Source organism: Sceloporus occidentalis, unplaced genomic scaffold (assembly GCF_023333645.1).
Source record: "Sceloporus occidentalis isolate IW3139 unplaced genomic scaffold, rSceOcc1.0.p SCAF_2, whole genome shotgun sequence".
Lineage (NCBI taxonomy): Eukaryota > Metazoa > Chordata > Lepidosauria > Squamata > Phrynosomatidae > Sceloporus > Sceloporus occidentalis.
This window is the reverse complement of record NW_028316982.1, coordinates 116,960,625-116,987,620: the sequence shown is the minus strand read 5'-3', so window position 1 is coordinate 116,987,620 and position 26,996 is coordinate 116,960,625. Positions and strand designations below refer to the sequence as shown.

The following is a 26,996-nucleotide window of genomic DNA, read 5'->3' as shown; positions in this document are numbered from 1 at the left end:
TCTGTTACTCTTTGCTTCTGGTTTCCTTTTGAGAAAAATGGACACAGTATGTGACTTGGGGATCTCTCCTACATCACTCCCTTTATAGCTTCCACCCTTAAACCATCTCTCTTGGTCCTTCTCCTTCTGGTGTTGCCATTCAATTTTCTTAATTTAGATTATAACCACTTAGCCCCTCACTGGAAATATAAACAGATCTGAGTTCTACAATGGTGCCGTTAAGTCTTGAACACTTGATATGATATGATTGCTATGGCATTTGTTTATTTCAGATGCATTAGCGCTCAGTCCTAACAATCATAAGCCAGCAAAAATGCATTCTGTATAAAACCCCATTCATTTGTTTTTGTTGTGTGCCTTCAAGTTGTTTCTGACTAATGGTGACTCTAACGTGAACCTATCATGGGGTTTTCTGGGACTGCAAGTGTATGGTTTGCCCAAGGTCACCCAATGGGTTTCTATGGTCAAACAGGGTCTGAACATTGGTCTCCAGAGCCATAGTCCAATGCTCAACCCACTATACCACTATGATCCAAACCCCATAGGAGTTATCATTTTTTTTTCAGCTTAAATATGTAAAACCATTATTTTTTCCTGTTCAGTTTTAATGATGAGACTAGCAAGAAGCTAAAGCAAAAGGAAACCTGTCGTTTGATATACAAATGTTGGCCAGATTAAGCAACATGCTTATCACACTATAGTGTCATGAACTCAAGAGCTAAATAGTGGGAAAGAGGAAGGCCTATCTTATTTAATTGTTGCCAGAGTTGATACAACAGTTCAATACCAAAGGAAGAACTGCCTTTGTTCCACCTGGTGATAAATGTAAAATTCAAAAAGCTTCCATACTCTGGGTTTTTTGTTTTGTTTGGCTTTGTTGGTAATTTTGTTGGTACTTATGGTCCCAGGAGCAGAACTGGGCCCTGGAGTTTCCATACCTGCCCACCCATGATATAAATAATCTCAATTCAAAGTGGACCCTTCCATTTCCTTTTCCACATTAATTTGTTATCCAAAGATTAAAGTAGATCAAAATGCTACAAGAAAAGCTTCAGAAAGGTGTAGCTTAAGAATTGTCTTGCTGGATCAGACTAAATCCTTCTAGTCTAGCCTTTAGTTTCCACTCCAAATGCGGCTGGCTTGATGCCTTTGGGAAGCTCACAAACAGGGTGTGAAATCTTCAAAAACCTCTGTGTCTTGAAAGAAAATCATATTGTTTTGAGCTACAGTTTTAACCACAAAAATATAATATCCAGTAATTGGCAGATTTTGAGAGAAATCTTTTCCATAACGGTTCCCCAAATATTAAAAATTGGCTTCCTTCATTGCTTTATTCAACTTAGTCTAACAATACTTGAATTTCAGGCTCACTAAACGCAAAGCAACAGTTCAATTAGCATTAAGCATTTTACTCCTAGAGTGAAGAAATCATCTTGTGTTTATTTCCTTATGAGAATTTTATATTTGTTTAGAATAAAAATAAAGCACAATCTGGTATTGTTTAGTAATTTGGCTGGCTGAGGGAAGCCCTGTCAGTTCTTTCAGTGTGGGCCTGCCATGCACGATTTATGTAATGCAGAATGGATACATACTTTTTTTATTATTAAATGAGAAAATGGGACTTCATTTAAGCCTTCTGCTTTTTCAGGATAGAATCATGTTCAATAAAGAGTACTTCTAGGCAACTATACCACTCTAACACATGTTTCCCCCTGCCCTCACATTGCCTTGTCTACATGGGATAGTGCCAAAGGCCGAATTCAACTGTCTACATGTTGGAAGGGCAGTCCTAGAACGAATCCAGGCCATCTTTCCCTTAATCCACTTTTTAAAAACTTATCTTTTGCTCTGGATCTTCCCAGAAAATTTGAAGCACTCCAGAAAAATGCCAGCATCCCACTGTGTCATCTGGCACCACCACCACCAGCATGAGTTGTTCCTCTGAGGTCGCACCCAGCCATGTGATTGATGCTTCGGTGCCTCATTTTCGACCTTAGATGAGTGACCTGGGCGAGTGGAGGTGGGCGGCACAACAGGATGCTGTGTTGATGGTCACTTGGCATCACTCCGAAATACACAGACAATGGGAGAAATTTGTGGCTGGTTTTGGGGCCAGAATACTCGGGAGCATCTGAGAGTATTCTGGCCAGTGTAAATACTCCCTATACACATGATTTAGTCCAATTTCAGAAGCAGGGTTGGGCTTCCTCAGCAGAATTAAAGAATCATAGAATCACAGAATTGCAAGTGGCCTCATGGGCCATTGAGTTCAAGCCCCTGCTCAGTGCAGGATCTCCAGCTAAAGCATCCCCAGCAGGTAGCTGTCCAGCCTCTTTCTGAAGACACCCAGAGAAGGAGACTCCACCACCTCTCTAGTTAATTAGTTCCATTATTGAACTACTCTTATTGTCAAGAAATTGTTTCTAATGTTTAATCAAAATCTACACTCCTGTAACTTAAAGCCATTAGACCTGGTCCTACCCTCTGGGGCAGCAGAGAACAAACCTCCACCTTTCTCTCAAGCATTTCTATGAGAAACATGCAGCACATACCAGGGAACTCCAGGCAGGGATAAGAAACAATCCTACTTGAAACCTCGAAGAGTCTTTGCTAGTCAGAGTTGACAATACTGAGCCAGATGGACCAAATACCCAGTACAAGATAGCTTCCTAACCTAGTTATCTCACTTCATAATGCTTCTGTAAATGCCTGGAGATTTGAGCCCTTGGCTTCTAGACTATCTTTCAATTCAGGCTATATGCCACTAACAGGCCTCAAAGGATTTTTATCAACCAGACAAGCAAACAAATGCTTATCCCACAGCTCCAACTCTTTCACTACAGTCCAAATCCATCTTACTGACTCTCAATGATTCCTGAGTCCTTCTATTTGTGATGGAGACTGGAAAACATGCTTTCCAAATTCCACATCAAATAAATCAAACTATGAATCCAAAGCAAACTGTATAGGATTGAATAGTTATTCTGCCGAATATTCCATTTCCTTTTAGCAAAGTTTTGGTACTTTTAATGTGGAATTCTGGAGTCACCAAAAGCATATTACATTTAGACCATGTGGGTAGAATAAGTCATCTTGTGATGATGGAGACAGGACCTGCACTTGCTGCAGGTGAGGTTAGTTTCTGAGATTATTCTGGACACAGGTAGATCTGTGATCTCAGATTTTAGTGGTTCTGCAGAGGAGGAAAACATGGTTTTAAGAACTCATTGGCATTCCAAAGCGACAATCCTATTGTGGGTATTGTACTCTAGGGATGGGGACAAGAGACGGGGGGGAATCCAGGAAGATAAATTTAAAGTGACAAAAAGTGACATTTTGAAGGAGCCAGTAATAAAATGCTTCTCCTCTAAGGTCAACAGTGAAAACCCTCATGTTATTCTCTGCAATTCCCATGGTCTGGCCAAACACTAATGCTTGGATAAATTTGTTGATTTAGAGTATTTAAATTATTACTGTTTTTGCTAGTGAATCATTTTTTTCCAGATTCTGACATTTAATAGTATCAAATTAATTTTCAAAACTAACTTTCCAAGCTATGTGTGGTTGCCCAGAGATAGACACAGCAGCCAAAACTGCACTTGTGTCAGATGAAACACAGTCATGGAGATTTACTGCTGGTGGACAGAATACTAAATTCAGGACAGAGGATCAGCACACTGGTACTGTATTTTACATGGCTATTTTACTGGTACTGTATTTTACATGCACAACCCCAGCTGTTGGACTGGGTGGGGAGCTCCACATGCACTTAGCAGGAATTCTTTATCCACGAAGGGATATGTTTATAGCTCAGAGTGGCTGCATTCTAAATATGTGTCAGGAATTGCAGCTCAATACCATCCTGTCCTGGAATTCAAGCTCACCACATGCCTCCCCTGTATCTGTACCCCCTCCAAGCAAGTAGGGACTAGCAGCAGGCTGTCCAATAGCTCTTTCACTGTGATATGAAACAATCTGTGCTGATAACTTATTCTTTTGCTTTGCTCTTCTCTTTCCCTCCTTAAATCCTATCTGGCCTGTTTGCCCTGTCTCTTTCTCCAAGCTTAGAAAAGTTACTTTTTAGACTAGAACTCCTAAAATTCTCACAGCCAGCATGGCCAGTCTAAAAAGTAACTTTTCCAAGCCCTGCTCTTTTCCCCCCGTAACTTTCTTCATCCTGCCATTTGGCTGTGCTGGTTTGTCTCATCTTGACATCCAACCAAGTGTTATGTTTGTCTGCATTTACATGTCATCAACACAGTATGTTTTCTAGGGGATCTCAGTCAATGTTGGATGATGACAAACTAAAGGCAGATTTACTTTCACAGCTGCAGAAGTTATTCAGCAGAAAGAAAAAAATACAGCCCATGGGTTTTTTAAGTCTTACTTTGACTTTTTTTTGTAGAGTTCCAGATTCCACTAGCCTCTCAGCAAATAAGATTCAAACCACAGCCCTTCCACTCTTAAGTAGACACAGAAATAACTCCCACAACTGCAGAAGACGATAAGGGATAGGAGTAGATATTCCAAGAGGAAAACCATTCAGAAAGAAAAACAACCGATGTCACTCTAGTACTGGTATCAAAGCCAAGCCTACTGACAAACAAACATCTCAGTGTGAAGTCGAAGGCTTTCATGGCCGGCATCCATAGTTTTTGTGGGTTTTTCGGGCTATGTGGCCATGTTCTAGAAGAGTTTATTCCTGACATTTCACCAGCATCTGTGGCTGGCATCTTCAGAGAATGTTAGGATCACAGAATCATTGAGTTGAAAGTACAACCCTCTGCTTAATGCAGGATCTCTAGCTAAAACATCCATAATAGGTAGCTGTCCAGACACTTTTTGATAACATCCAAAGAAGTTGACCTCACCACCTCTTTGGTTCCATTGCCAAGCAACTCTGTCAAGATGTTTCTTCAAATGTTCGATCAAAATCTACTTTCCTCTGGAGGCGCAGAATATAGGCCTGCCCCCCCCCCACCTCTCATGACAGCCATTGAGGTATTCTTCTCTTCACCAAGCTGAACATGCCCAGCTCCTTCAACCTCCGTTCATATGGTTTATTCTCCATACTTCTTAACATCCTTGTTGCTCTTCTTTGAACCCCCTCCAACTTGTCTATATCCTTCTTAAAATGAGGCACCTTGGACTGAATGCAGTACTCCAGATGAGGCCTGACTAGTGCAAGATATAGTAGAACTATTACTTGCCTCAACCTGGAAACTATACTGTTATTAATCAGTTGAGAACACAATTCACATTCTTTGCTGTAGTATCGCACTGCTGCCTCATATTCAATTTATGATCAACAGTAATCCTAAGATCTTTTTTGCATGTAATGCTGCTGAGCCATGTATCTCCCATCCTATAATTGTGGATTTGGTTTTTGTGGCCTGAATATAGAATGTAGCATTTAATCAGTGCAGCTCTCTAAAAACAACAACAAAAATAACAACAAAACAGAAGATCATATGATAAAAACTGTTCCCTGACCATACCACTTTGGACTGCACATGGTTGATCTCATGTCTGAATGCTTCCCCCATATGAAAACTCCATCTTATCTGAAAGAAAGCTGGAGACCCTTCTCTCTAACCTACTTGCTTTCTACATACATAGATTTTAATTTTGTTTTAAAACTTGGGGGGAAGCACTTGAGTGTACTACCTCTCATATTTGTGCTGTGAAATGGTACAGTCCAAAGGAAAGTCTTTCTACACGACTGAAATAGGAGTTCTTGGCTTGGGGTTCATAGAGGGGATTCAGGATATCAATGAATGAATGAATGAATCTCCCACATTTCCTTCCCATTACTTTGTATAAATGTGTATAAACGCATTTTTTCTGCAAATTCTGAAAGAGGTCCATGACTTAAGAAATAATATTTAACTTAGAATAACTTGAAGAGTTGTGCCCTTGATCATGGTGATGCCACATTGCCTCCGAATGAAACATATGAACAAGGAATTCTGGAGGCCATGAAAAAGACTGTGTCCTTAAAGCAGAAACTGGTGTCCATTTGAAAGAGGGGCCTTTATCTATACAATTATAGGGTGATGCAATCATAGTGCTACAGCCCTACACAAGTATAGCACTATGATTTCCCTTTAACTCTTATGGCTGCATTCTATGGAATCTGGGGGTGTGTAGTTTGGTGAGGTGCTCTCTCTCATTGGTACCTCTAAACACTCCTCCCTAAACTGCAAAGCCTAAGATTACATAGGATGGAGCCATGACATTAAGGTGGAACCATAGTGCTATAGCTGTGTATTGTGAAAGGGTCTTGGAGGCAGGGGAGTTGGTTAACCAGAATGGCATTCTTCTGCCTTTTTAACAGGGTTTCTCCTTTTATTCCATACAGCTATTAATAAGTAGTTTCAAGGGTGGGGAAACAGAGAAGACATTGGGGATTGTAATGCAGTGATAATTTCCCTCTCTGCAATAGATTTACTTCCTTGCCAAAGACTGCCCCAAAGCCAGCAGGTAGAAATAACTGACTGGCCAATAGCCAGTACCAATAGAGGCCAGGGTTTTTTTCCTTCTGGTTAAAATGGGAGTTGGATATGTCCCATATTGAAGTAACATTTGGGGAATGCAAATGCACAACTCCTTGCTGGCTGGCTGGGTTTTGCTCTCATATCACTTACACCAGATGGGAGATGTCAACATGTGGCTGTGTTCTCTCACTAACACCATTTCCCACCCACCCCAACTCTCTCCTCCAACTCCAGTTCACAGTGGTTGCTAATCCTGGCCCATCTTAAAAGTTAAAAGCATTAGGATTAGGCATGGGAAAAAATACAAGGGGATTCAGAGAAAAAAAATTACAAATGGTGTGTGTGTATGCAGTTCCACAGGTATGCATATATGGGAGCAGAATGGATGAAACCTAGTGATACAAACAAGAAATAAAACAAAAAATTCAAACTGCTGAATTTCAATATCAGTTCCAGTTCATTTTTTCCAAAGCAGAGGAAAGCTTAGTCACTGACAAAGAGATGTTAGCCAACAGACTGAGTTGTTAAAACTACAGCATGCGAAGCTTTAACAACTACAGTCGGCCCTTCTTATACACGGATTTTTTATACACGGATTCAAGCATCCACGGTTTGAAAATGTTCAAAAAAAGTATAAATTTCATATATCAAACCTTGATTTTCTATTTTTTATAAGGGACACCATTTTGCTATGTCATTATATTTAATGGGACTTGAGCATCCACAAATTTTGTTATCCACGGGGGATCTTGGAACCAAACCCCAGCGTATAACAAGGGTCCACTGTACATTAACATTTAAACAATTACAGTGAAAGTGATTTAAGGAAATCAGCAAAAGTGGAGCAGGCCAGTAAGAGGGCTAAAACATTGGACAGTCAATTTACCCTGTTTTTGTTTTTGTTTTTTTGCTTACAGCTGCACTAAAAGATTTCTGCCTTTGATTTTTAGGTCAAAAATAGTGATGTTGATAGAGTAGGAATCTTCCTTATGACTATCACCCCACCCCATCCTAGTCAGCACTGTTCTTTCCTTTGGGTTGCTGCTTTTTCCATCTTCCTTAATTGTTAGAGATGTGGGCTAGTCACACCCAACTAGGGCATCAGCGCATGCAAAAGTGTCAGGAGGCAACAAGGGCAAAAGAGAGCAACTTCAATAAGTAAGCAAACATTTCTGCAAGAAACGCTAAAAAATGTTTCATAAAGGAGACACTTTCTGGCTGTGTCACAAGTGTCCGTGGAAAACAGTGAAACAACATCCGGAGTACTTCCCTTCACTGCCTGTTTTAGAGCCTTTGCAATGTACACCACCAACAAATCAAGACAAGTCTTTTGTCCCTGGGAATCTTAACCACAACAAAAAGATAAACTCACTTTGTGGATTGGAAAATGCACAACAACCACACACAACCCATTTCCTCCCTCCCTTCAGGAAATGTGTGGTTAGCAAAACCTTGATTTGCTATCAGTTGTTACCTCCTCCACCTCCCTCAGAGAGCTCTTCGGTGTTGTTTACTTGTTGGCTATCTAATGTTTCAACTGTCCAAGGAAACTCTCCTGATTGTCATAGTTGTTCGCCTCCTGTTTTAAATCTCAAAGAAACCTGATGCACCAAATGGGTGGGAGCACATATTAGGTTTTTTGGGGTGGGATGGAGTCTGACATATGTTTCCCATTAGCAGTCTCATGCATGTTGAATCAGGAATGGGAGATCAGGCTGGAGCAGATGGGAGTTTCAAAGTTTCTTTTTCAGCACCAGAAGGCAAATCTTTGCCTCCTTGGTATCCTACCCAGGATATGTTAAGAGTCTCGCAACTAGCCAATTTGATGTTCATATATACAGACAGAATTTTCTCTAATTGAGATTGAATATGTTTTAAATAATTTAAAGTAGTTACTGAATCTATAAGAAGATTTTACTGTAAGTATAGGTAGTTAAATGTTAGGATTATGAGACTTGAATTTATGTAACTAATTGTTAACAGTGACATTATTTATGAAACATGAAGATATACCAGAATTGTGGTGGGGAAAGGAAGTTCCTTTTAATTTTTTCTTCTTTTCTTTCCCTCTTTCCCCCTCCTTTCTCTTTTTGTTTTCTTTTTTTCTACTTATTATGTACTTCTGTATTTCTTTAATAAAATGTAATTTTAAAAAAAGAGAGAGTTGTAACTTTCCATGAAGAAAGACAATTCCTAGAGTTCTTGTTCTACTTTGGTTTCAGGGAAGAGTGATAATTAGAATGAAGAGGATCTTTTGGAAGGATATTAAGCCATTTTAAAAGAACTAGATAACAATTATTAATAACTGTATTTTGCAATTATTATTTTTTCAAGTTATTTTTTATACTGGTCGACGACCGAATAAATCTTACTACTACAACTAGGTAACATTCTCAGGTAGTCATGTATAAGTCTAGATATTTTAATCAAAAAATTGACCCCAAAACCCTGAGTCGACTTATCCATGGGGTTAATGTAAGTACTATACTTTAACTCTTATCAAAAAAGGAACCATCCCCTAGTGCAGTGATGGTGAACCTTTTTGAGGCCAAGTGCCCAAATTGCAACCCAAACCCCACTTATTTATTGCAAAGTGCCATGTCCCTCTGGCTTTCTAGTAACAAACTCTGGCAAACTCTGTGCTGGGATGATGGCACATGTGCCCACAGAGAGGGTTCTGAGTGCCACCTCTGGCACGCATGCCATAGGTTCGCCATCACTGCTCTAGTGAAAGGAAAATATATATATAATCTGTCCTGGAAGCACTGGCCACCCTCTACTCTCTATCATCCATCCATTCTTTAGGGTGACCACAAACAGTTATAACTGCTGGTGTTTTGTAAGCTCTTTGACATTGTTTTCCTTTGTTTCATCCTTTACATCCTTTGTTACATGCCCCTAAGTTTTACTCTCGACTTTTTCATGAGTCACATCAAAATATATGATTTTTGGCCCCAAAACCTGCCCTCATACATGAGGTTGACTTATAGTCAAGTTTATACGGTATATAATTAATGACCAACATCAGAATCAATCATGCCATAGTATTTCCAAAATTTATGTATGGGTGTGAAAGCTGGACAGTGATAAAAACTGACAGGAGGAAAACCAACTCATTTGAAATGAGGTGCTGGAGGACAACTCTGCAAATATTATGGGCTGCCAAAAAGACAAATAAACAAGTCCTTGAACAAATCAGTGTCAACCTCTCAGTAGAAGCCAAGATGACTAAACTGAGGTTTTTGGACATATTATGAGATGGCTTGACTCACTGGAAAAGACTATAATGCTTAGTAAAGTGAGAGGCAGTAGGAAAAAAGGAAGACTATATACAGGTGAATTGATTCAATCAAGAAAGCCATATCCCTGGGTTTGCAAGACATTATAGCAATAGCAATAGCAAGTACATTTCTATACCGCTTATTAGTGCACTTAAGCACTCCCTAAGCAGTTTACAAAGTTTAAGCAGGGCTCTTGGAGGTCTCTCAATCATAGGGTTGCCAGAGGATGAAGCTGACTTGATGGGAAATAACAGCTACTAAACGGTTTTAATCTGGCCTACAACATCTGCTTGTTGATCTTTCAAAACAAAACAGGTTCCCCAAACATTGAAACCCACTGCACAAAAGTACATCTGCAGAAATCAATGGCATTTACTTGCAATTGTTGTAATATGATAGAGGTTTTAATAAAAACAGGTTTTGTTCTTTGTCAAATGGAGTATAGAACACTTTGGCACAGTCTCAAGAAGAAAAGAACCAAAAATTCTTATGGAGCCCTGAAAACTACATGCCCATGTTAGGCTTGCACTATCTTGAATGACAAACCTTTACAAATATTCTTACAAAAAAAGGGGGAAAAACTTAAGGTGTCTGGAGCAAGGTTAGAAGGCCATGAGACAGAAGACCTGGAAACAAAGTTTGGCAAAAGCTGAAGACAAATGGCTTGGCAAGAAAGTTTGTATTCTGCTAGGCCTCTCTGTCAACAGGATTGCTGGTACCATCCCTGTTAATCCATCTTTACCCAGGGCAGCAGTGAAAGTGATAAATCTTAAGGGGGGAGGGCATGCCAGTCCCTGGAACAGTATAATAAAAATACTTAGCATTTCTATAGAGCATTTCATGTTGAAAGAACTCCATATACATTTCAGATAAAAGCTGGAAGACACTGGCTGCGAAGCCTTAGATGACTGTTCAGTGCTCCATAAACCTTGGTTAAACCTTCTCCTTCAGCACCTTCTTTGGAGTGAAAATCCTAGCTTTTGTTGAGTCAGAGTTCTGAGTTACATTGTCAGTAATCAGGAAAACAAGCACAAATAGTATTCCCTACATCTTGGTTTCTCTCTCTCTCTCTCTCTCTCTCACACACACACACACACACACACACACACACATATTATATCACCAAATCTATGGCTTTTTGCTTCTTCCCTAGCAGGGGCATTATTGGGCTTGGGCTTGTGTATTTTGCTATTCCCCATTTGAAGAGAAACTGCTGATTTGCCCAAATGCATCTGAGGAAGTTTGTCATGTTCTGAGGAAGTAGGCTCACGTATATGAAAGCTCATGCTACCACCAGTTCCTTTTTTCAGTTAGTCTGAAAGGTACTACAAGATTATTATTTTTGCACAGTAACAGAAGCGATGATTCAAATTTGAACATGAAGGCTTTTCTGCTGCAGAGACGCCTAAGGGCTCCGGAGATAGATAGATAGATAGACAGATAGATAGATAGATAGATAGATAGATAGATAGATAGATAGATAGATTGTTTTATTTTCAACCCCCACCTCCTATTCCTAAATCAAATCCTTTCTGGACCAAGATGAACTCATAATTTCCAGGGCTGATCTTACCCAAAGCAGTACCTTTATGGACCCAGAGGCCTGTTACAGACTGCCAAAATAAAGCTGCTTCGGGTCTCTTTGGAGATATGCTATTTAAATGATGCATGGGTCCTAAGAGTCCGGAGGTCACACCAAAGCCACACTCCATTCCTAAGCAGCTTTGGTGCAGCTTCCAGATTCTTAGGGTGCATGCATCATTTAAACAGCATACCTCCAAAGAGACCCGAAGCAGCTTTATTTTGGCAGTCTGTAACAGGCCAGAGAGTCTAGGCAGCAGATTTTATCTTCCTGCCTTCAGTGTTCCTCTGTGCCTGTTAAAAAGAGTGAGCTCCAGTCCAGAGAGACACAGGCAACGAATGGAAGACAATTTTGATTTCACTTTTGAGTGTGAAAAGGCCAAAATACCAAATGTGAAGGAGGGATAGAAGGTCCATTCACACTACACAATTATAATACTATTAGTACTGTTTTAACTGCCATGGCTACATACTATAGGATCCTGGGATTTGTAGTTTGTGGAGGCACTAGAGAAGCTCTCTGGAGGTCAGAACAAGGCAGAATTCTAAATGCACCTCCCTGAACTGTCATTCCCAGGATTCCATAGCACAGAACCAAGGCAGTTAAAAGTGGAATAACACTACTAAAATTACATAGTGTGAATGGGAACAGGGTCCCAGAATACATAGCATAAAGAAAGAAACATCCAAGAAATAACCTATGTAAAACCTTTTCCTATACATTTTGAAATTGTCTCACCTTCACTTAAGATTTCTTTGGATGTTTCCAGTTTCTTCTGCTTTTAAAAAGGGAGATAGCAATATCTATGCTCGAGAGCAGCATGGCATAGTGGTTTGAGTCTTGACTACAACTTTGGAGACCAGGATTCGATTTCCCACTCACTCATGGAAATCCACTGGGTTACCTTGGGTGAGCCACACTCTCTCGTCCTCAGGGGAGGGCAATGACAAACCTCCTCTGAATAACTCTTGCCAAGAAAACCCCATGATATAGGATTGTCCAAAGTTGGAAATGACTAGAAGGCATACAACAACAACAACAACATGGTGAACAGATTTTAAATAGGGCAATGACGATAAAATCACCTTGTATAATAGTTGGATTGTGAATAAATGGAACAAATAAAAAAATGTCATGTGGAAAAAGTATCTTTTGATCCCTAGTCTCTTTGTCTAACTATAGTAAGACAGTATACAGTTAAAGGTTATAGGTGTCAAGACAATGTACACATAAGGAGACAGACAGATAGATTTCTGGATGATTCCATGCTGACCTTGTTCCTGATCAACCTTCTGCCAGATGTAAAGTATGCATGGAGCTTGTTGTATCCCTGCCTTCTCAAAAGTGACCAAGAGGAAAACAGTTGTGCTTCAGAAAGCCAGGAAGTTAGGAAATGAGGCTACACCATGAAGACCTGAAATAGCATCCATCCATCATTTTGAAGTGTCATGTAATTCTTCTTCCTTTCAGCAACTTTCAACACTATGCTAGAGTCATGGGACTTGTCTCACATGACACTGCCATACAAAAATATACTGAAAGCATTAATTCCAAAAAATAACCCAAATGCAACTAAGAAGTATCCACTTTCTTTGCGAAAGCAAACAAAAAAAAAATCTTATTATATGGATTTATTTATGTATTTATTCAACTTGTACTTCCCACTCACTTGGCACTCAAAAACAGTCACAATAAAATATTAACTACAAGAACAACTAAAGAAAATTGCATAATAAAAACCAGTATCAACCATTAACATTTTTAAAAGAAAGCAAAAATAAAAATGATTATTATAACAGAAGCAGAAAAACCTCAGCCTTAACTCTCCAGTGCAGAAGTGCCCTCTAGCAGAACTCCTATGACTTAAAGCATCACAAGAAGAATTTTTTTTTTATTGTGAGATTAAAAACCTCTCAGCAATTTTAACAAGAAGTGTAGAGGAAAAGTTGGAACATTAGGTCAGGGGGGAAACAATGTGACACACAAGAAGATACACAATACACTCCATTTCTTGATGATTTTGCAGCCCCAAATCTGTTACAGAGAGTCCCTCCAACTCTCTGAAGCACATATATGCAGGAATTCCAGAGTAGAAGAGAAATTACCCTCTTCCCTCTGCTGATGGAAGCAGAAGGAGATAGTTTGCAGGAGTTAGTTTATACAATTCAAATATAGAATTAATTTAGATGGTTCACCTGGGCAAAGGGATGGCAGGAGTAATCTAGCAGGTTCAATTTCCAAACCCAGTATGGTAGCTCTGCTGATATGGAAATTTATCCTTAACCCATCTTTGGTCTGAATCCATCCGATTTACTTTCAATAAGAAAGAATAATGAACACAAACTCTTCCACTAGGTACCAAGAGTTTTTGATTGGTGACACACACATCTCATTGGGGGAAAAACAGACAGTACAGCCAGCTCTTCCTTTCCATGGGTTTGCCATCTGCAGATTGAAGCATCCACAGATGCCCCTGCCCTATTCTCCTCAATGATGGCACATGATGCACTACACCAACATGGTCACATACACATTGTGCCATCATTGAAGAGAATGGAATTTGAGGTCCCATGGGGGACAATATTTATATTTGGACATCCAGTCTAGTGAGCATCTGATTTGACATCTTTATTTACTAAAAAAAAAAAGGACAGCTGGGTTACTGCAGGTATTTCATGGATATCCAAGACCAAGAGGTGGAAAATATGTGTACAGTGCGCCCGCGCCATACGCGGACTTGAGCGTATGTGCTCAAGCCGCGGCGCGCGCACGGAGCAGAAGGGGTGGTGCGTCCCATTCAATTGAATGGGCGCACGCGCCCGTTGCGCCCCACGCGCGCCCGCGCCGCCGCGCACGAGCCCCATTGTTTCCAATGGGGCTCAAGCATAGGCGGAATTTGCCTTACGCGGAGGGATCCGGAACGGATCCCCCGTGTAAGGCGAGGACGCACTGTATAAATAAAGGAATATTTCACATGTCTGTAGTTTGGCGAGGAGGGGGCTCAACTACAGCTGTTAGAGATATACAACTTGATGGTAAGTCAACCACAGTACATCTTTCCACTTGACCAATAATAATGCTCAGGCACATTTGTTAACACAGTTCTCTCCTCAGAATTCTTACACAAATTTTAATCTAAGGAGTGGCTTTTGTATATGCACACAGATTTAGTGCAAATTACCTATGATGGGGCATGTAGAATGTTCTGAGTGAACCTTTGGTGTAAGGGTCTTTATGTATACGTTATGTCCTTACAATCAATCTTACATATTATTTGTGGTGGACAGAAACATGAGTAGTGCCTGAATGGATATGAAACATTATGGACTTATATGAACTACCAGTCATAAAACATTTGCTGTAGGGATACAACATGCCTGGAAGCAAGGATCATACTTCTTCAGGCTATATCAACATTTTCTTCCTGACTCAGATTCTGTCTGCACTGGCGCAAGGCAGCCTCAGAGCTACCCAACTCTACCCATTGTAAAGTCCCTCTATTCTGATGCTGGGTGGCTGATAGCACGTGCATCCCGCTGAACCACCCACTCATCCACCACTGCTGTGATTCACTTTGCTGTGAGGTCAGAATGAGATGCCCATCCTGAATCACATGGATGGACACCTTGTTCTGAACTTGGAGCCAGTGAGATAATAATGCTATGAAAAGTACAAGGTAGTAGAAAGAGAGGAAGACCGCATGCCAGATGGACAGACTCAATCAGGGAGGTCACAGGCCTGAATTTGCAGAACCTAAGCAGAGCAGTGGAGGACAGTGGGGTCTTGGAGATGTCTCATCCACAGGTCACCATGAGTCAGGTTTGACTTGAGAGCAGTTAACAACCACAACAAATTTAAATTTAAATAAATAAAGTAAGCAAGTAAGTTTTTCTTCTCAGCTCAGCTAGATGCCAAAGACTGAACCAGACTTTAGGCATACAAAGTATGTTATATATAATCAACAAGAGTGGAATCTGGCTCCTTACTAGGTCAGACAATTTCAGTCTTTTGCTCACAGGTCTAATCAGAACACTGCAGAAGAAAACCTTTTCATGAACTGACTTTTTCAGGTCAAGCTCTGATTCTCATTAATCAAATCTTTCTGCTTTCTCAGTTTTTTTGTTGTTGTTTTTGGCTTGGAATATATATAAACTTCTTTTAAATCAGGGTTGGTCAAGTGTGAAAGGCTAGGATATCACATTAGCCTGAAGGACACCTTGGAGGGTCACAAACCCCCCTCTATCCAGCAAACATCCAATAGGACAACTCCCCCCCCCCCCAAAAAAAAAAAATAATGCCAGAGAGAGATAGTTTTGCCATATTTTAAGGCCCTCTAGGCTGTTAAAAAAAAGCTTTTTTTTTAACAGCAAGAGGTAAGTGGCAGTCACATTGTGTCCACTTCTTGTTTCAAAAAAGGTTTCTCCTGGGTTTAAATTGGCCCGTGGGGGGCCAAAAATGTATTTAAAAATAGCCTCAAACCCCATGGAGAACACTGGGAGAGGAATGGAGCAAAGTGCATTTTTAAAACCTCTACGGGGTCCTGGGAAGCATGCATGTAGTCCATGAGCGGTACTCTGCCCATACCAGTTTTAAATGAAGGGTTCCCTTCATTAACTACAGCTGTGAAATCATGTCATGTGTTTAACAAAGAGAAATGTATAGAAATTATTTTGAAAGTGTGATTTTTAGTTTTTCTAAAATAACAATAGCATTACACGCTTTCAAAGATCTCTCAATTGGGCGTTGGGATAAAGGATGGGTTCAGTCACTTTTTGATCATCATCCAGGCATCACCTTTGCTGATGAACTATATAATCTCATTACCTCTTCTTTCAAAAGTAAAGTGCTAATTTCATAGCAGGTGGCGCCATAAACATAACACAATAAAACTTTTACTGTACTTACCTGTGGGCAATCCTTGATGTAGTGTCCCTTGTTAAAGCAAAGATGGCACAGGTAGTTGGGTGGTGGTCTCTTGCTGGGTTTTCTAGCTTCTGATGAGAGAGAGATGTCAGAGAAATGTTCAGTGAGGGAACTCAAGCCATCTACGATGTTATTCAGGGAGCCGTAGGGAGAAGCGCTCTTGTACAGACTGTTGCTCAGTGCCTGCCAATGAAAAAAGATGAAATAATTGTGATTTTCTTTTTCCAATGACCTATTATTTCTGTGGGGCTTTAAGTTCAATTTGCATCAGAAAAGACAATTCTGTGGGCAGAGCAGAGCCGATGCTGGAAAGAAAAATGATGGCAATTTTAAAAGGCTAAACTGACCTATACGAAACAAAGTATAGGCTTTTGTAAACTTGCTATGACAGTTAATGGCAGGAAACCACGGCTGCAACCAGGTCATACTTCAGAGGTGCTTTTTGGTTTTGAGAGCTGAACAAATACACAGGGTAGCAGCTCTAATCAAGACAAGTTTCCAATATCCTTTCTAGTTCAGGAGGCTGTTTTCTCCCATATCTGAGCACCACATGCACTATGAGAACAACAGGTCCATTTCCCCCCCAGTGCTGAACCATAAAATATTTTCCTACCGTTAATAAATGAGGGTAAATTCCGTTTTGCAGACTTTTATTGGTAAACAAAATCAGTCTGTTCATATATCAATATGAAATATTGCAGTTACTGACTTCTTATATGTCCCAGAGATATTGGAGCTGCAGCAGATAAAAATACGGCAGTCTTCTACTGTGCCATTTTGAATACCCTGCTCCATTTCCCCAATTTGTCACTTCCTTCCTCGGAGATCACATGCATACCCCCTCGAGCATTAACATACATTCATCTTATACTGTTTTTGATAATGTTTCCAGGCTTCAAGACAACAGGTGCTGGAAATGTTCGAAAGAAAAATGAACTGTACTACATTTGATGGACTTCCAGTAGGGAGAAAAAAAATGGGGCTCAAATACATTATATAATTAATAAAATGCTTCAGATTAATATAAACTTTAAACCAAAGGTTTTTCTATTAAGCATGATAAAAGAACCAATTGAGAAAAAATATGGACGGATACTTTTTCATACGTTAACTGTTGCAGGAATGGTTTATGCTAAGTCATGGGGAAAAATGAGACAGTGCCATTAACCAAGGAATCAACACGGAAGTAATTCAAATGGATAAATTAACTAGAAGTATACAAAATGAAAGATCTAATAAATATCTAGAGGACTGGCAGAAAGCACTGAATTACTTATCCTAGAAATATTGTAATTATGCGATTTATTAAAGAATAACGCAATAAAGGAAAGAAAATATATAATAATTCAGCAAAAGAAGCAAAAGATTTGTTTCTAGGCAGATGTATAATTAAGTATTGTAATGTGTCTATATATGTTTGCATTTGAGTTTAGAAACAAATTGGAAACTACAGTGCAATACATATTTAAAACTGTAGGAGAAACATGTAAACATTTGTTTACATTTAATGTTGCTTTTAATTACATTTAAATTACATTTATTCTTGTTTGTTAATTAACCCTCAAAGCCATACAATAGCCGAAGAAAAGGAAAATAATGTATGAAATATGGATGTTTAATTAATTGTTGGACTTAAATTTAAGTAGGACTAATAGTGATGTGTGAGTGCACAGAACGTAAAACTTATTTTAATGATCTTAATGTAACATTCACCTGTCTTTTGTAATGAATTGTTTGTACTTTTTGTCTTGGTCACTTTTTTAATGTTTTTTGTTGAAAATTAATAAAAATATTTTTAGAGAAAGACTTACTCCACCACCTCCTTCCATATAAAAATAGACATACAGTTGTCACTCCATATCCACAGGTTTTGTATCCACAGATTCAATCATCCACAACTTGACAATATTAAAAAATATATAACTTCCAAAAAGCAAACCTTGATTTTGCCATTTAATATAAGGGACACCATTTCCCTATGCCATTGTATTTAATGGGACCTGAACAGCCATGGATTTTGGTATTAGTGGGGGTCCCAGGCCGAAACCTCAGTGGATACCAAGGGCCCACTGTATTTCTAAGAGGGTCTCTTATATTATCAGCACTATTCATGTGCAACATTTTTGCCATCAGTCTGGAAAAAACCAATCTTTACATCATCTGCTGCATCTGGAGACGCTCAAACAGTTGTTTCCCTAACAAACAGAAGCATTTTATGACTCTTTCCACACAAGTCCTTTGGCTACAAATTTCAAGATAGACTGAGCAAATATACAAATAGGAGCAAATTCAAGAAACAGAAAAGCAACCACAGTTCATTCCACATAGATTTAAAGTGACTAAGGGGTTACTTTCTGTCCTCTCCCACAATCACTGTGTGGTTAGAGAACATGGATGGAAAATGTCAAAGAATCTCTCTCTCCCTCTCGTTCTCATTCTCTCTCTCTCTCACACACACACACACACGGTATCCAAGGCTATTCTGAAGGGACAATTTTAAAACCTGGAAAAAGAAAGAACAAGAAAAATCTAAGAGTAATTGTTCATTTGTGACTGGTTAAAGAGGCTCTAAACATAGTGTTCTGGGTTTTACAGTCAAATGGTAACAAGGAGAACTCAGATCTACATCTGTCTTAGATTTTTCTGTGGGACGCCTGCCGTGATTTAACTATTCCCTGATGAATGTGCCCTTGTTGTCTTTCACCTCCTTGGGACTTCTGCTCACGGTAGCGCGAAGGTCAAACCCAGCAAAAGCCAAGGCTGTGCCACTCCGAAGCTTCAACCCAGCAGGAAACCAATAATCACCTGGATGGAATTAATCTTCCTAATAGTAGCAGCAAGTTTTTATTCTTTCAAAATGCCTTTAGTAATGACTTGGATGTCAGTAAAGAGTGGACCACCCTTCTTTATAGTTTGTAATATAAAATCCTGTAGCAGCCATTTCTTGTAGACCAGGGTGTGCCTCCCCCCGCCTTGGCAAATAATTGTTTGGAACATAAGAAAGAACCCCTTCAATTTGTCAGTGGGAGCATTCATACAGTACATCACATGAGAAGAGAAAGGGGCAAAAACACATAATCCAAGCTGGGTCCAAGATGCAAGACTGAGAAAGGGGATAAGAAAAGTAGGTGCTACTGAATGTTTTCTAAGAAAAGAAAGAATATGCATGCACAAGTTTGAGCATGACAAGTTTGTCCAATCTCAGCCTCCTATGAAAAGGGAGTTGGAAGAGTATAGGTTCAAAGGAGCCACTTTTAGTTTTGGGGCTCTGATCTCCTCTGTCCTTATACTCAAGTTTCTTAAAATCAATTGCTCTTTAGCATCACTATTGTTTTCAGTAACAGATGCTGCCCCGTCTGCTAAGGAAGCCATTTTGTATATGAGTAAAGCCTCGTGACAGCCATTTCACATAAGGACCCACACCATTTTCTTAAATTGCCCTCCAAAAGTTTACAAGTCCAGTACTGAGAGTCTGTTTTTCAAAACAGTAGATCTACTTGCCTAAGCTGATATAAGCAGGACACAGGGAAGATCTAGCATTTCACAAGGCTCTCCTCAGCTCCATTTTGATGTGTGGCTTTCTTAAAACTGCAGTCAGTTGTCTGTTCTCTACCATATGGCACTTTGTCAACCTACAGTGCTGGTGACTAGCCAAACAGCAGAATATTTTTAAGCTTTAGGGATGATTTTCTAGAAGTTTTTTTCCTGGGAGCAAATATTACAAGCTAAGCAATTTCCTTTTCTTTTGTCTCTGTTTACTTTTGGAGAAAATTTTATTGCCTTTAATTGTTTTCAAATTGACCCATATAAAAAGAATAACTAAAGGCCCACAAGAATAGAATCTGAGAACTACTCAGCTGTAGCAAAGATTCGCTATCCAATGTGAAGTCGAAGGCTCCCTATTCACTGCCAATTTCTAAGAGTGTGAAATACACAGTACAGATTGGAGGAAAGTATACTTTAAAAAGAAATCACAGGTAGAGACTAAATCAGTTTGTGAAATGAATCTGGATCAGATCCTAGAAGACCTGAAGAAGCTTAGTGCACAGATGAGACCATTAAAACTCATCTTAATGAGGAAACAGTTGTACAACATGAGAGACAGAAAAATGCTGATAAATAGTTTGGGCTGTTAGCAGCACTGGCTTTGGGTAGTTGGAAATCTTTATAACAAGTATAGGATGACTAACAAGCACAAACAGACATGCATCTTTTATGTCACTATCTAGTGCTGCACAATTGGCTCGAGTACTTAGACTGCTCCTACTATTCCTTACCAGGCCAGTGCTGCTGGTTCATCCGTATCTAACAGCTGGCTCCATGTTCACTGGGCCTCATTCCCCACCTACAAATCCCTCTCTGAGTTTATACTATGGGACAAATGCAATGTTTATTATGGTAGAGGAATAGAAAAGGGGTTTGTAAAAACATGGCACATGCATGCATACAAACACATGCATGCATGTTCTTCCCAATGCCACTGTCAAGAAGACCAGGTGGGGGCATTCACACTCGATATTTGTAACACCATTATTCCACTTTCATTGCCATGGTTCCATCCTATATTATCCTGAGACTGGCAGGTTATGGAGGGGCATTCTGAATTCCCAGCCAGAGTGCTTTTCTGGTGCCTCTGACCAAACTAAAAACAAGATTTCATAGGATGGAACCATGACAGTGAAAGTGGAATAAGTGCTATAAATCTGTAGTGTGAATGGGCCCTTAGCCTTCAGCTGTTTTGGAAGTGACTGTCCTCAACCACAGTAGCTGTTCCTATGCCATGTCACTGAGTATAAACTACTCATTTACATGAGAGAAAGTAAAGTAATGTACAGTCGGACCTTCATATCCACAGATTCTTTATACACAGAGTCAAGCATCCACATCTTGAAAATATTCTCAAAAAATATAAATTCCAAAAAGCAAATCTTGATTTTGCCATTTTATATAAGGGACACAATTTTACTGTGCCACTGTATTTAATGGGACTTGAGTAACCATATATTTTGTTATCCATGGGGGTGGGATTCAAGACCCAGCAGATATAAGGGCCCTCTGTATAGCAAAATGCAAAGAAATGTATGGGAGAGAAAGTAATGTATTTGCACAAGAGAAAGTAAACAAATGTAGAGTGGACTTTCCCTCAGAGCTCCAGTGTAGAGATGATAAGGATCAGGTTTAGAGACAATTCCCTAAAAAAGAAGAAAGCAGTCATACTTCCCTGTGCAGCAAAGCCAAGTGAAAGTGGCAAATGTTTTTATATGGAGCAGCTAGAGAGAGTGTGGCCCATGGAGACAGATATTGTGGAACATCTAATAAGGAAAGCAAGGTAAAGTCAAGCAAGTCTGAAGCTCAGGTTTTAAGAAGGCAAGTCAAGCAAGGCAAGCCTATTTTATTTTACAGTCCGTCCTCGCCTTACGCGGGGGATCCGTTCCGGATCCCTCTGCGTAAGGCGAATTCCGCCTATGCTCGAGCCCCATTGGAAACAATGGGGCTCGTGCGCGGCGGCAGGGTAGCGCAGGCGCGCGCGCCCATTCAATTGAATGGGATGCGCCGCCCCGTGCGCACCCCGCGGCTTGAGCGCGTATGCTCAAGGCCGCGTATGGCGCGCCCGCGTATGGCGCGGGTGCACTGTACTTTATTCTATTCCTATCCTGCCTTTCTCCCAACATGTGACCCAAGACATTTCACAACAGGAACTAAAACAAAATACAGTGAAAACAATGGATGCTAAAAAAGTTAAAAAAACAAATAATCACGCCAAAATATTTCTTCAAAACACTTTTAAAAGGCCAATGAAATGATAAAAAATACAACACACCTCAGTTTATTTAAAAAAAGCTTCCTAGGTCAGGGAACTCCACAATCTGGGAGCTGCTGCTTTGATCAAATCTTGGAAAAGCGGATTACAAATAAACCTTATTATTATTATTATTATTATTATTATTAATGAAACAGGTTAAGGTTCCAATGTGCCAAAGCCAAGTTAAGTGGCTAGCACCTTGGATAGTTCCATACAAAATTCAAGATAAAGGGTCAAACAAGCAAACTGAAACATTCACCCAGATGACCCTGGCTGAGCCATAAATAGAGGTGCAGCTCCACTTGGGTGACTGGTTCCCAAACTGGGCAAAACCTCTTCAGTTAAAGCAGTGGTTCCCAACCTGTGGGTCGGGACCTCTTTGGGGGTCGAACAACCCTTTCACAGGGGTCGCCTAAGACCATCGGAAAACACATATTTGCATGTAGCGATGAATATAATTGTATGGTTGGGGGTCACCACAACATGAGGAACTTTATTAAAGGGTCACGGCATTAGGAAGGTTGAGAACCACTGAGTTAAAGGTTTTAGTAGCCACTGACTCCAACAGTGAAGGCAACACTGTGGTTCTGCTGAGATTTCTGGGCCCAAATAACTGGAACACCACAAGCCAGTGTAGGTCTGGAAACACAAACCATACAACACATACCTCTAGGACTAAAGTTTTATCCTCCAGCATGGTTGCATTCAAGTGGTCAAGACTTACCAAACTTCTTCTTCCCTCACAGCACAAAATGCAGGACAAGGCAGGCAATCTCACTGCAGATGTTAATCAGAAAGCTGTGAATCATAACCAGCTGACTGACAACCAAATATGGATTATTAATAGAATCCTTATTCATAGAATCATATAGTTGGAAGAGGCCACAAGGGATTCCCCTGCCATGCAGGAATACACAAGCAAAGCACTCCCAACAGATGGCCATCCAGCCCATTTACAAACCTCCAACGAAAGAGACTCCGTTACACTTCAAGACAGTGAATTCCACTGTCAAACAGAATTATTCAAAACTCAAATACTTTGTGGCTTTGTCTGAGCTGCTACTTGACCTGTACTACTTTATAGATGCAGCAGAACTGATTTATAGGCTTTTTTTTTCTTTTTTCTTGTTCAGTATCCTTCGGGCCACAAAAATTTCCCCCCATATAAAAATAATCTTGTACACAGAAAATAAGCATATCCAAGAGAATGGAGAATGGCCTCTTTAACACACTTTTTTACCTTTGTGCAAGAGAACTGATGTTTTTATGAGGGTTGCTAGTTGTCATGTATGCAGTCCGCACTTTCCATACTCCTGTAAATTCTGTTGAACTTTGTTACTGAAACAACTTCACTGACTACTGATTGATTTCCAAGAAAGGTTTTGACCTATACAGGTTCTGTCAAGACCATCAGAAAGAGCATACATATCTCCACATATGAACCTGCCTGCCCATGTATTGAGATCCTTGGAACCCACCATTGTCACAGCCTGGTTTCCAAGGATACATTAGAGGGATTTTTCCATGGCTACTCTGAGGTTATGGCATTCCATCTTGTGGGAAGCTAGGCTTGCCCCTTCTTGCTATCTTTCCACCAGCTGATAAAGGTCTTTATATTTAAACATGCATTTGGTGACTAACTGGTTATACAAAAAGTTGTTTGAATTTTTAAATTAAGTAACTTTTAAATGCTTTTTTAAATCATTGTTCTTTTAATATGATAGCTAATTTGGTGGTGCAGTTAAAACTTTTTTTGTGATCAGGTTTTTACTTGTATCTTTTCCTAACCTTGGTGTAAAATGCCTTGAGTCCCACACTGGGAGAAAAGCAGACTATAAATTAAATAAAATCTGAAATCATAGAAGGAAAAACTTTTACCACTTGACTGGTAACAGTATAAATGGAGGACCAGGATATACATTAAGTTAATGTGCTGGCTGTGTGCCGTAATAAATGAATGAATCAAGTTAAACACATCTTTGTTTTTACTTTAAGCATCAACTGGCAGGAAAGGGTGATTGTCATGATAGCAGCAAGTGAGGAAAGGAAATTTAACTCTCTTTTTTCCTGCTGGTGTTCCAGGTTAAATTCTCTCTCTGAAGCTAGAATCTGGACTGGCTGCTGTGAAGGCACCTGAACAAAGATTTCCTGCTTTGCTATTGCTGTTCCCTGAAATCCTAGTTTCTTCCTATTGCTGCCTTGGCAATTTTCCTACTGCCCTCCAGATGAACCCAGCTCCTACCCTTCCTGCTGCTTGCTTGGCTTTGCCTGCTTCCTTCCCCTTTCCCAATAAACAGTTTGCCTAGATTTTGGATTCTGACCTGTGCAGTGGAAAATATAACTACGGACTGAGCTTTTACCTGGCCCAGGTACAAATTTTTAAAAGCAAACAAAAAGAAATCACCAAATGGCCACTCTAAGTACACTGTCAACCAGTCTACAGCATAGCTGGAAACCTGGTCATTTCTCTTCTTCTTACTTGTAGTCATAGTAGGACTGGAGGGGCTTACTCATAAGGAAGTGCTTTCAAGATTGGCCCATCACTCACTGGAGAAATCTTTGTGATTCATGCAATCCACAAGGGTGACTATTTATGGTGGTACTTTACAAAGGGGAAATCATAGAGAAAATCCTATGAATGTCAAAGTCCTGTCAGCTACTTCCAAAAACCTCTCCCTGCTTCTAGAAGTTGCTTTCATTCACTTTCTCTTACACATATTCTCCTATGCAGATACATGAAACAGCTTTTCATTTCACTGTTATATTTCAAGAGACAAAGCTCAAGGTCAAATCTAAACATGAGTTGAAGGGAATGCTTTAACTGTATACACCTGACTGCATATCATTTTGTTTATTTTAAATAAAAGAAGTCATCACAGGAGTCTTTTCAGTTTTCCCACTGACAATCTCCCCTAAAGCTACTAAAATTTTACTCCACCCAAGTTACAGCCCCACTCTGGAACAGGGACCCTGCCTCTGTTTTGTGGAAATGAAAGAGCTGGTCAGCTGCATGCAATGAATTCAAAAATGTTCTTAAACCCATGCCTAGTTGAGAGGTCACTCACAGTTACAGAAGAATATAGCTACAGATACAGAAAAATCCACTATGAACATGTAAGAGTTTCCTTGTGGGTCCACATGGACGGTCAACAACTCACCAGAGTTTCAGTCAGTGTAACCCAGTCCCATTTGGATAGAACAGGGCCTGAACCCAGGACCTGTTGCTTGTAAAGCATGCATTCTGTCACTGAGATATGGCCTTTTCTTTCAACCTGAAGTATCTGAATTGCAGTACCTATAGTAAGTACAATTAGTGTATATACTCATGTATAAGTCTAGAAATTTTAGTCAACAAATTGACCCAAAAGAACTGGGTCAACTTATCCACAGGTCAATGTAAGTACTGTACTTTAACACTTATAAAGGGAGCCATCCCATTTCTCTGAATAAAGTGCTAAAAGGCGACATCTTAGTCCATCCTGGGAGCACCAAAAAGAAGAATGGATCCCCTTCTCTCTCATCCATCCAGCCTTTTGGATGAGTTCAAACAGTTTATTTGGCATCCTTTTCCTTTACATCATCCTTTGTTACATGCCCCTAAGTTTTACCCTCAGCTTATCCACAAGTCATATCAAAATCCATAATTTTGGGCCCAAAACCTACCCTCAACTTATACATGAGGTCAACTTATAGTCGAATATATAACTTTTGCAGACTGCACATTCTTTTTATCTTCTTTAAGGTCATCTTACTAACCAGCCTGCTTCAGAAGACAGTGCAGAATAGGTAATTGCCAAGTATATCTGTATCTTGTAGCACCTTTGAGACTAACTGGAAGAAAGAAGCTGGTAGCATGAGCTTTTGTATGCTCGAAGCTACTTCCTCAGATGCATGGCTATGCCTTTGAATTCTGCCAAGTATATATAACATATAGCAGGGCCTATGATGAACTACATGTTGCAATGTATCTGAAACAGGAGTGCATGCACAAACATAGGGATGACCTGACAGAAAAAAAGAGAGTTCTAATGCAGATGTGAGGAACATCTGCCCCACCGCATATTGCTGGTTTTCAATTCTTATCAACCTTAGCCAGCATAACCAGTTGTCAGGCATAATAGGACTTGTAGATTAGCAATTTCTGGAGGGCCACAGGTTTCCCATCCTTGATTTTCAACTTCGGTAGGTGCCACCATACTCCTCAGACCATAATACCTATTTATTGATCATCATTTCCCACTACCTTCTTTTAAAACTATTATTATTACTTAATAATATTAAAGGGGTGCCCCATTGCTAATTTACATGGGAATGAACCTCACTGAACTCACACATAGCACTGTACAGTAAGTATAGCTGAAAGATGCCCAGATCAACCCTAGAAATAATCTTACACCAAGATAAAACTTTCAATAGGACAACAAAAATATTGCTGATTTGGAAGATTCCAACCAAGTTTTGGCACGGAAAATTATTTGTTTGGTAAGCCAGAAAAATTGCATTGGGGGTGAAGCTGTTCTAGAGGGTGGAAGGATAGCAATAGGTAGAAAAGACTCTTTAAAAAACGTTGAGCTGTGCTCTGCATGTTTATATAAATGGTCAAATAGTTTTATCTTTGTGTGCCAATTTTCTGCAGAGTGAACCATTTTATGGCCAATATTATAAGCCCCTCTGAAACTAAGGGGTTTCAGTGGAAATTATGACATCACCTGGACTAGAAAGCAGAATAATGAAAATAGGGTATTTTAACTATTGCCGCCAAAAAATGATCCCTTTGGGAAGGGAGGAGGCAAGGATTCCAGTTTCAACCAGCACTGGAAATATGGTGGAACATGAACTACAACGAATTAGGTAAGAGTTCATCTAATGGCCCAGCATTGCATCAACAAACAGCTATTTAAGACAGGATG

At 39.9% G+C, this 26,996-nt stretch overlaps 1 protein-coding gene across 1 annotated transcript in view; it reads right to left on the bottom strand.

Annotated features, from left to right (window-relative positions):
* Positions 1–26,996, bottom strand: part of ZCCHC24 (zinc finger CCHC-type containing 24) — a 153,442-nt gene that overhangs the window by 102,199 nt on the left and 24,247 nt on the right. The window contains exon 2 of the mRNA XM_089510690.1: positions 16,266–16,466. Within this exon, the coding sequence (XP_089366816.1) occupies positions 16,266–16,466 (201 nt within the window). The remainder of the gene's footprint in view (positions 1–16,265; positions 16,467–26,996) is intronic.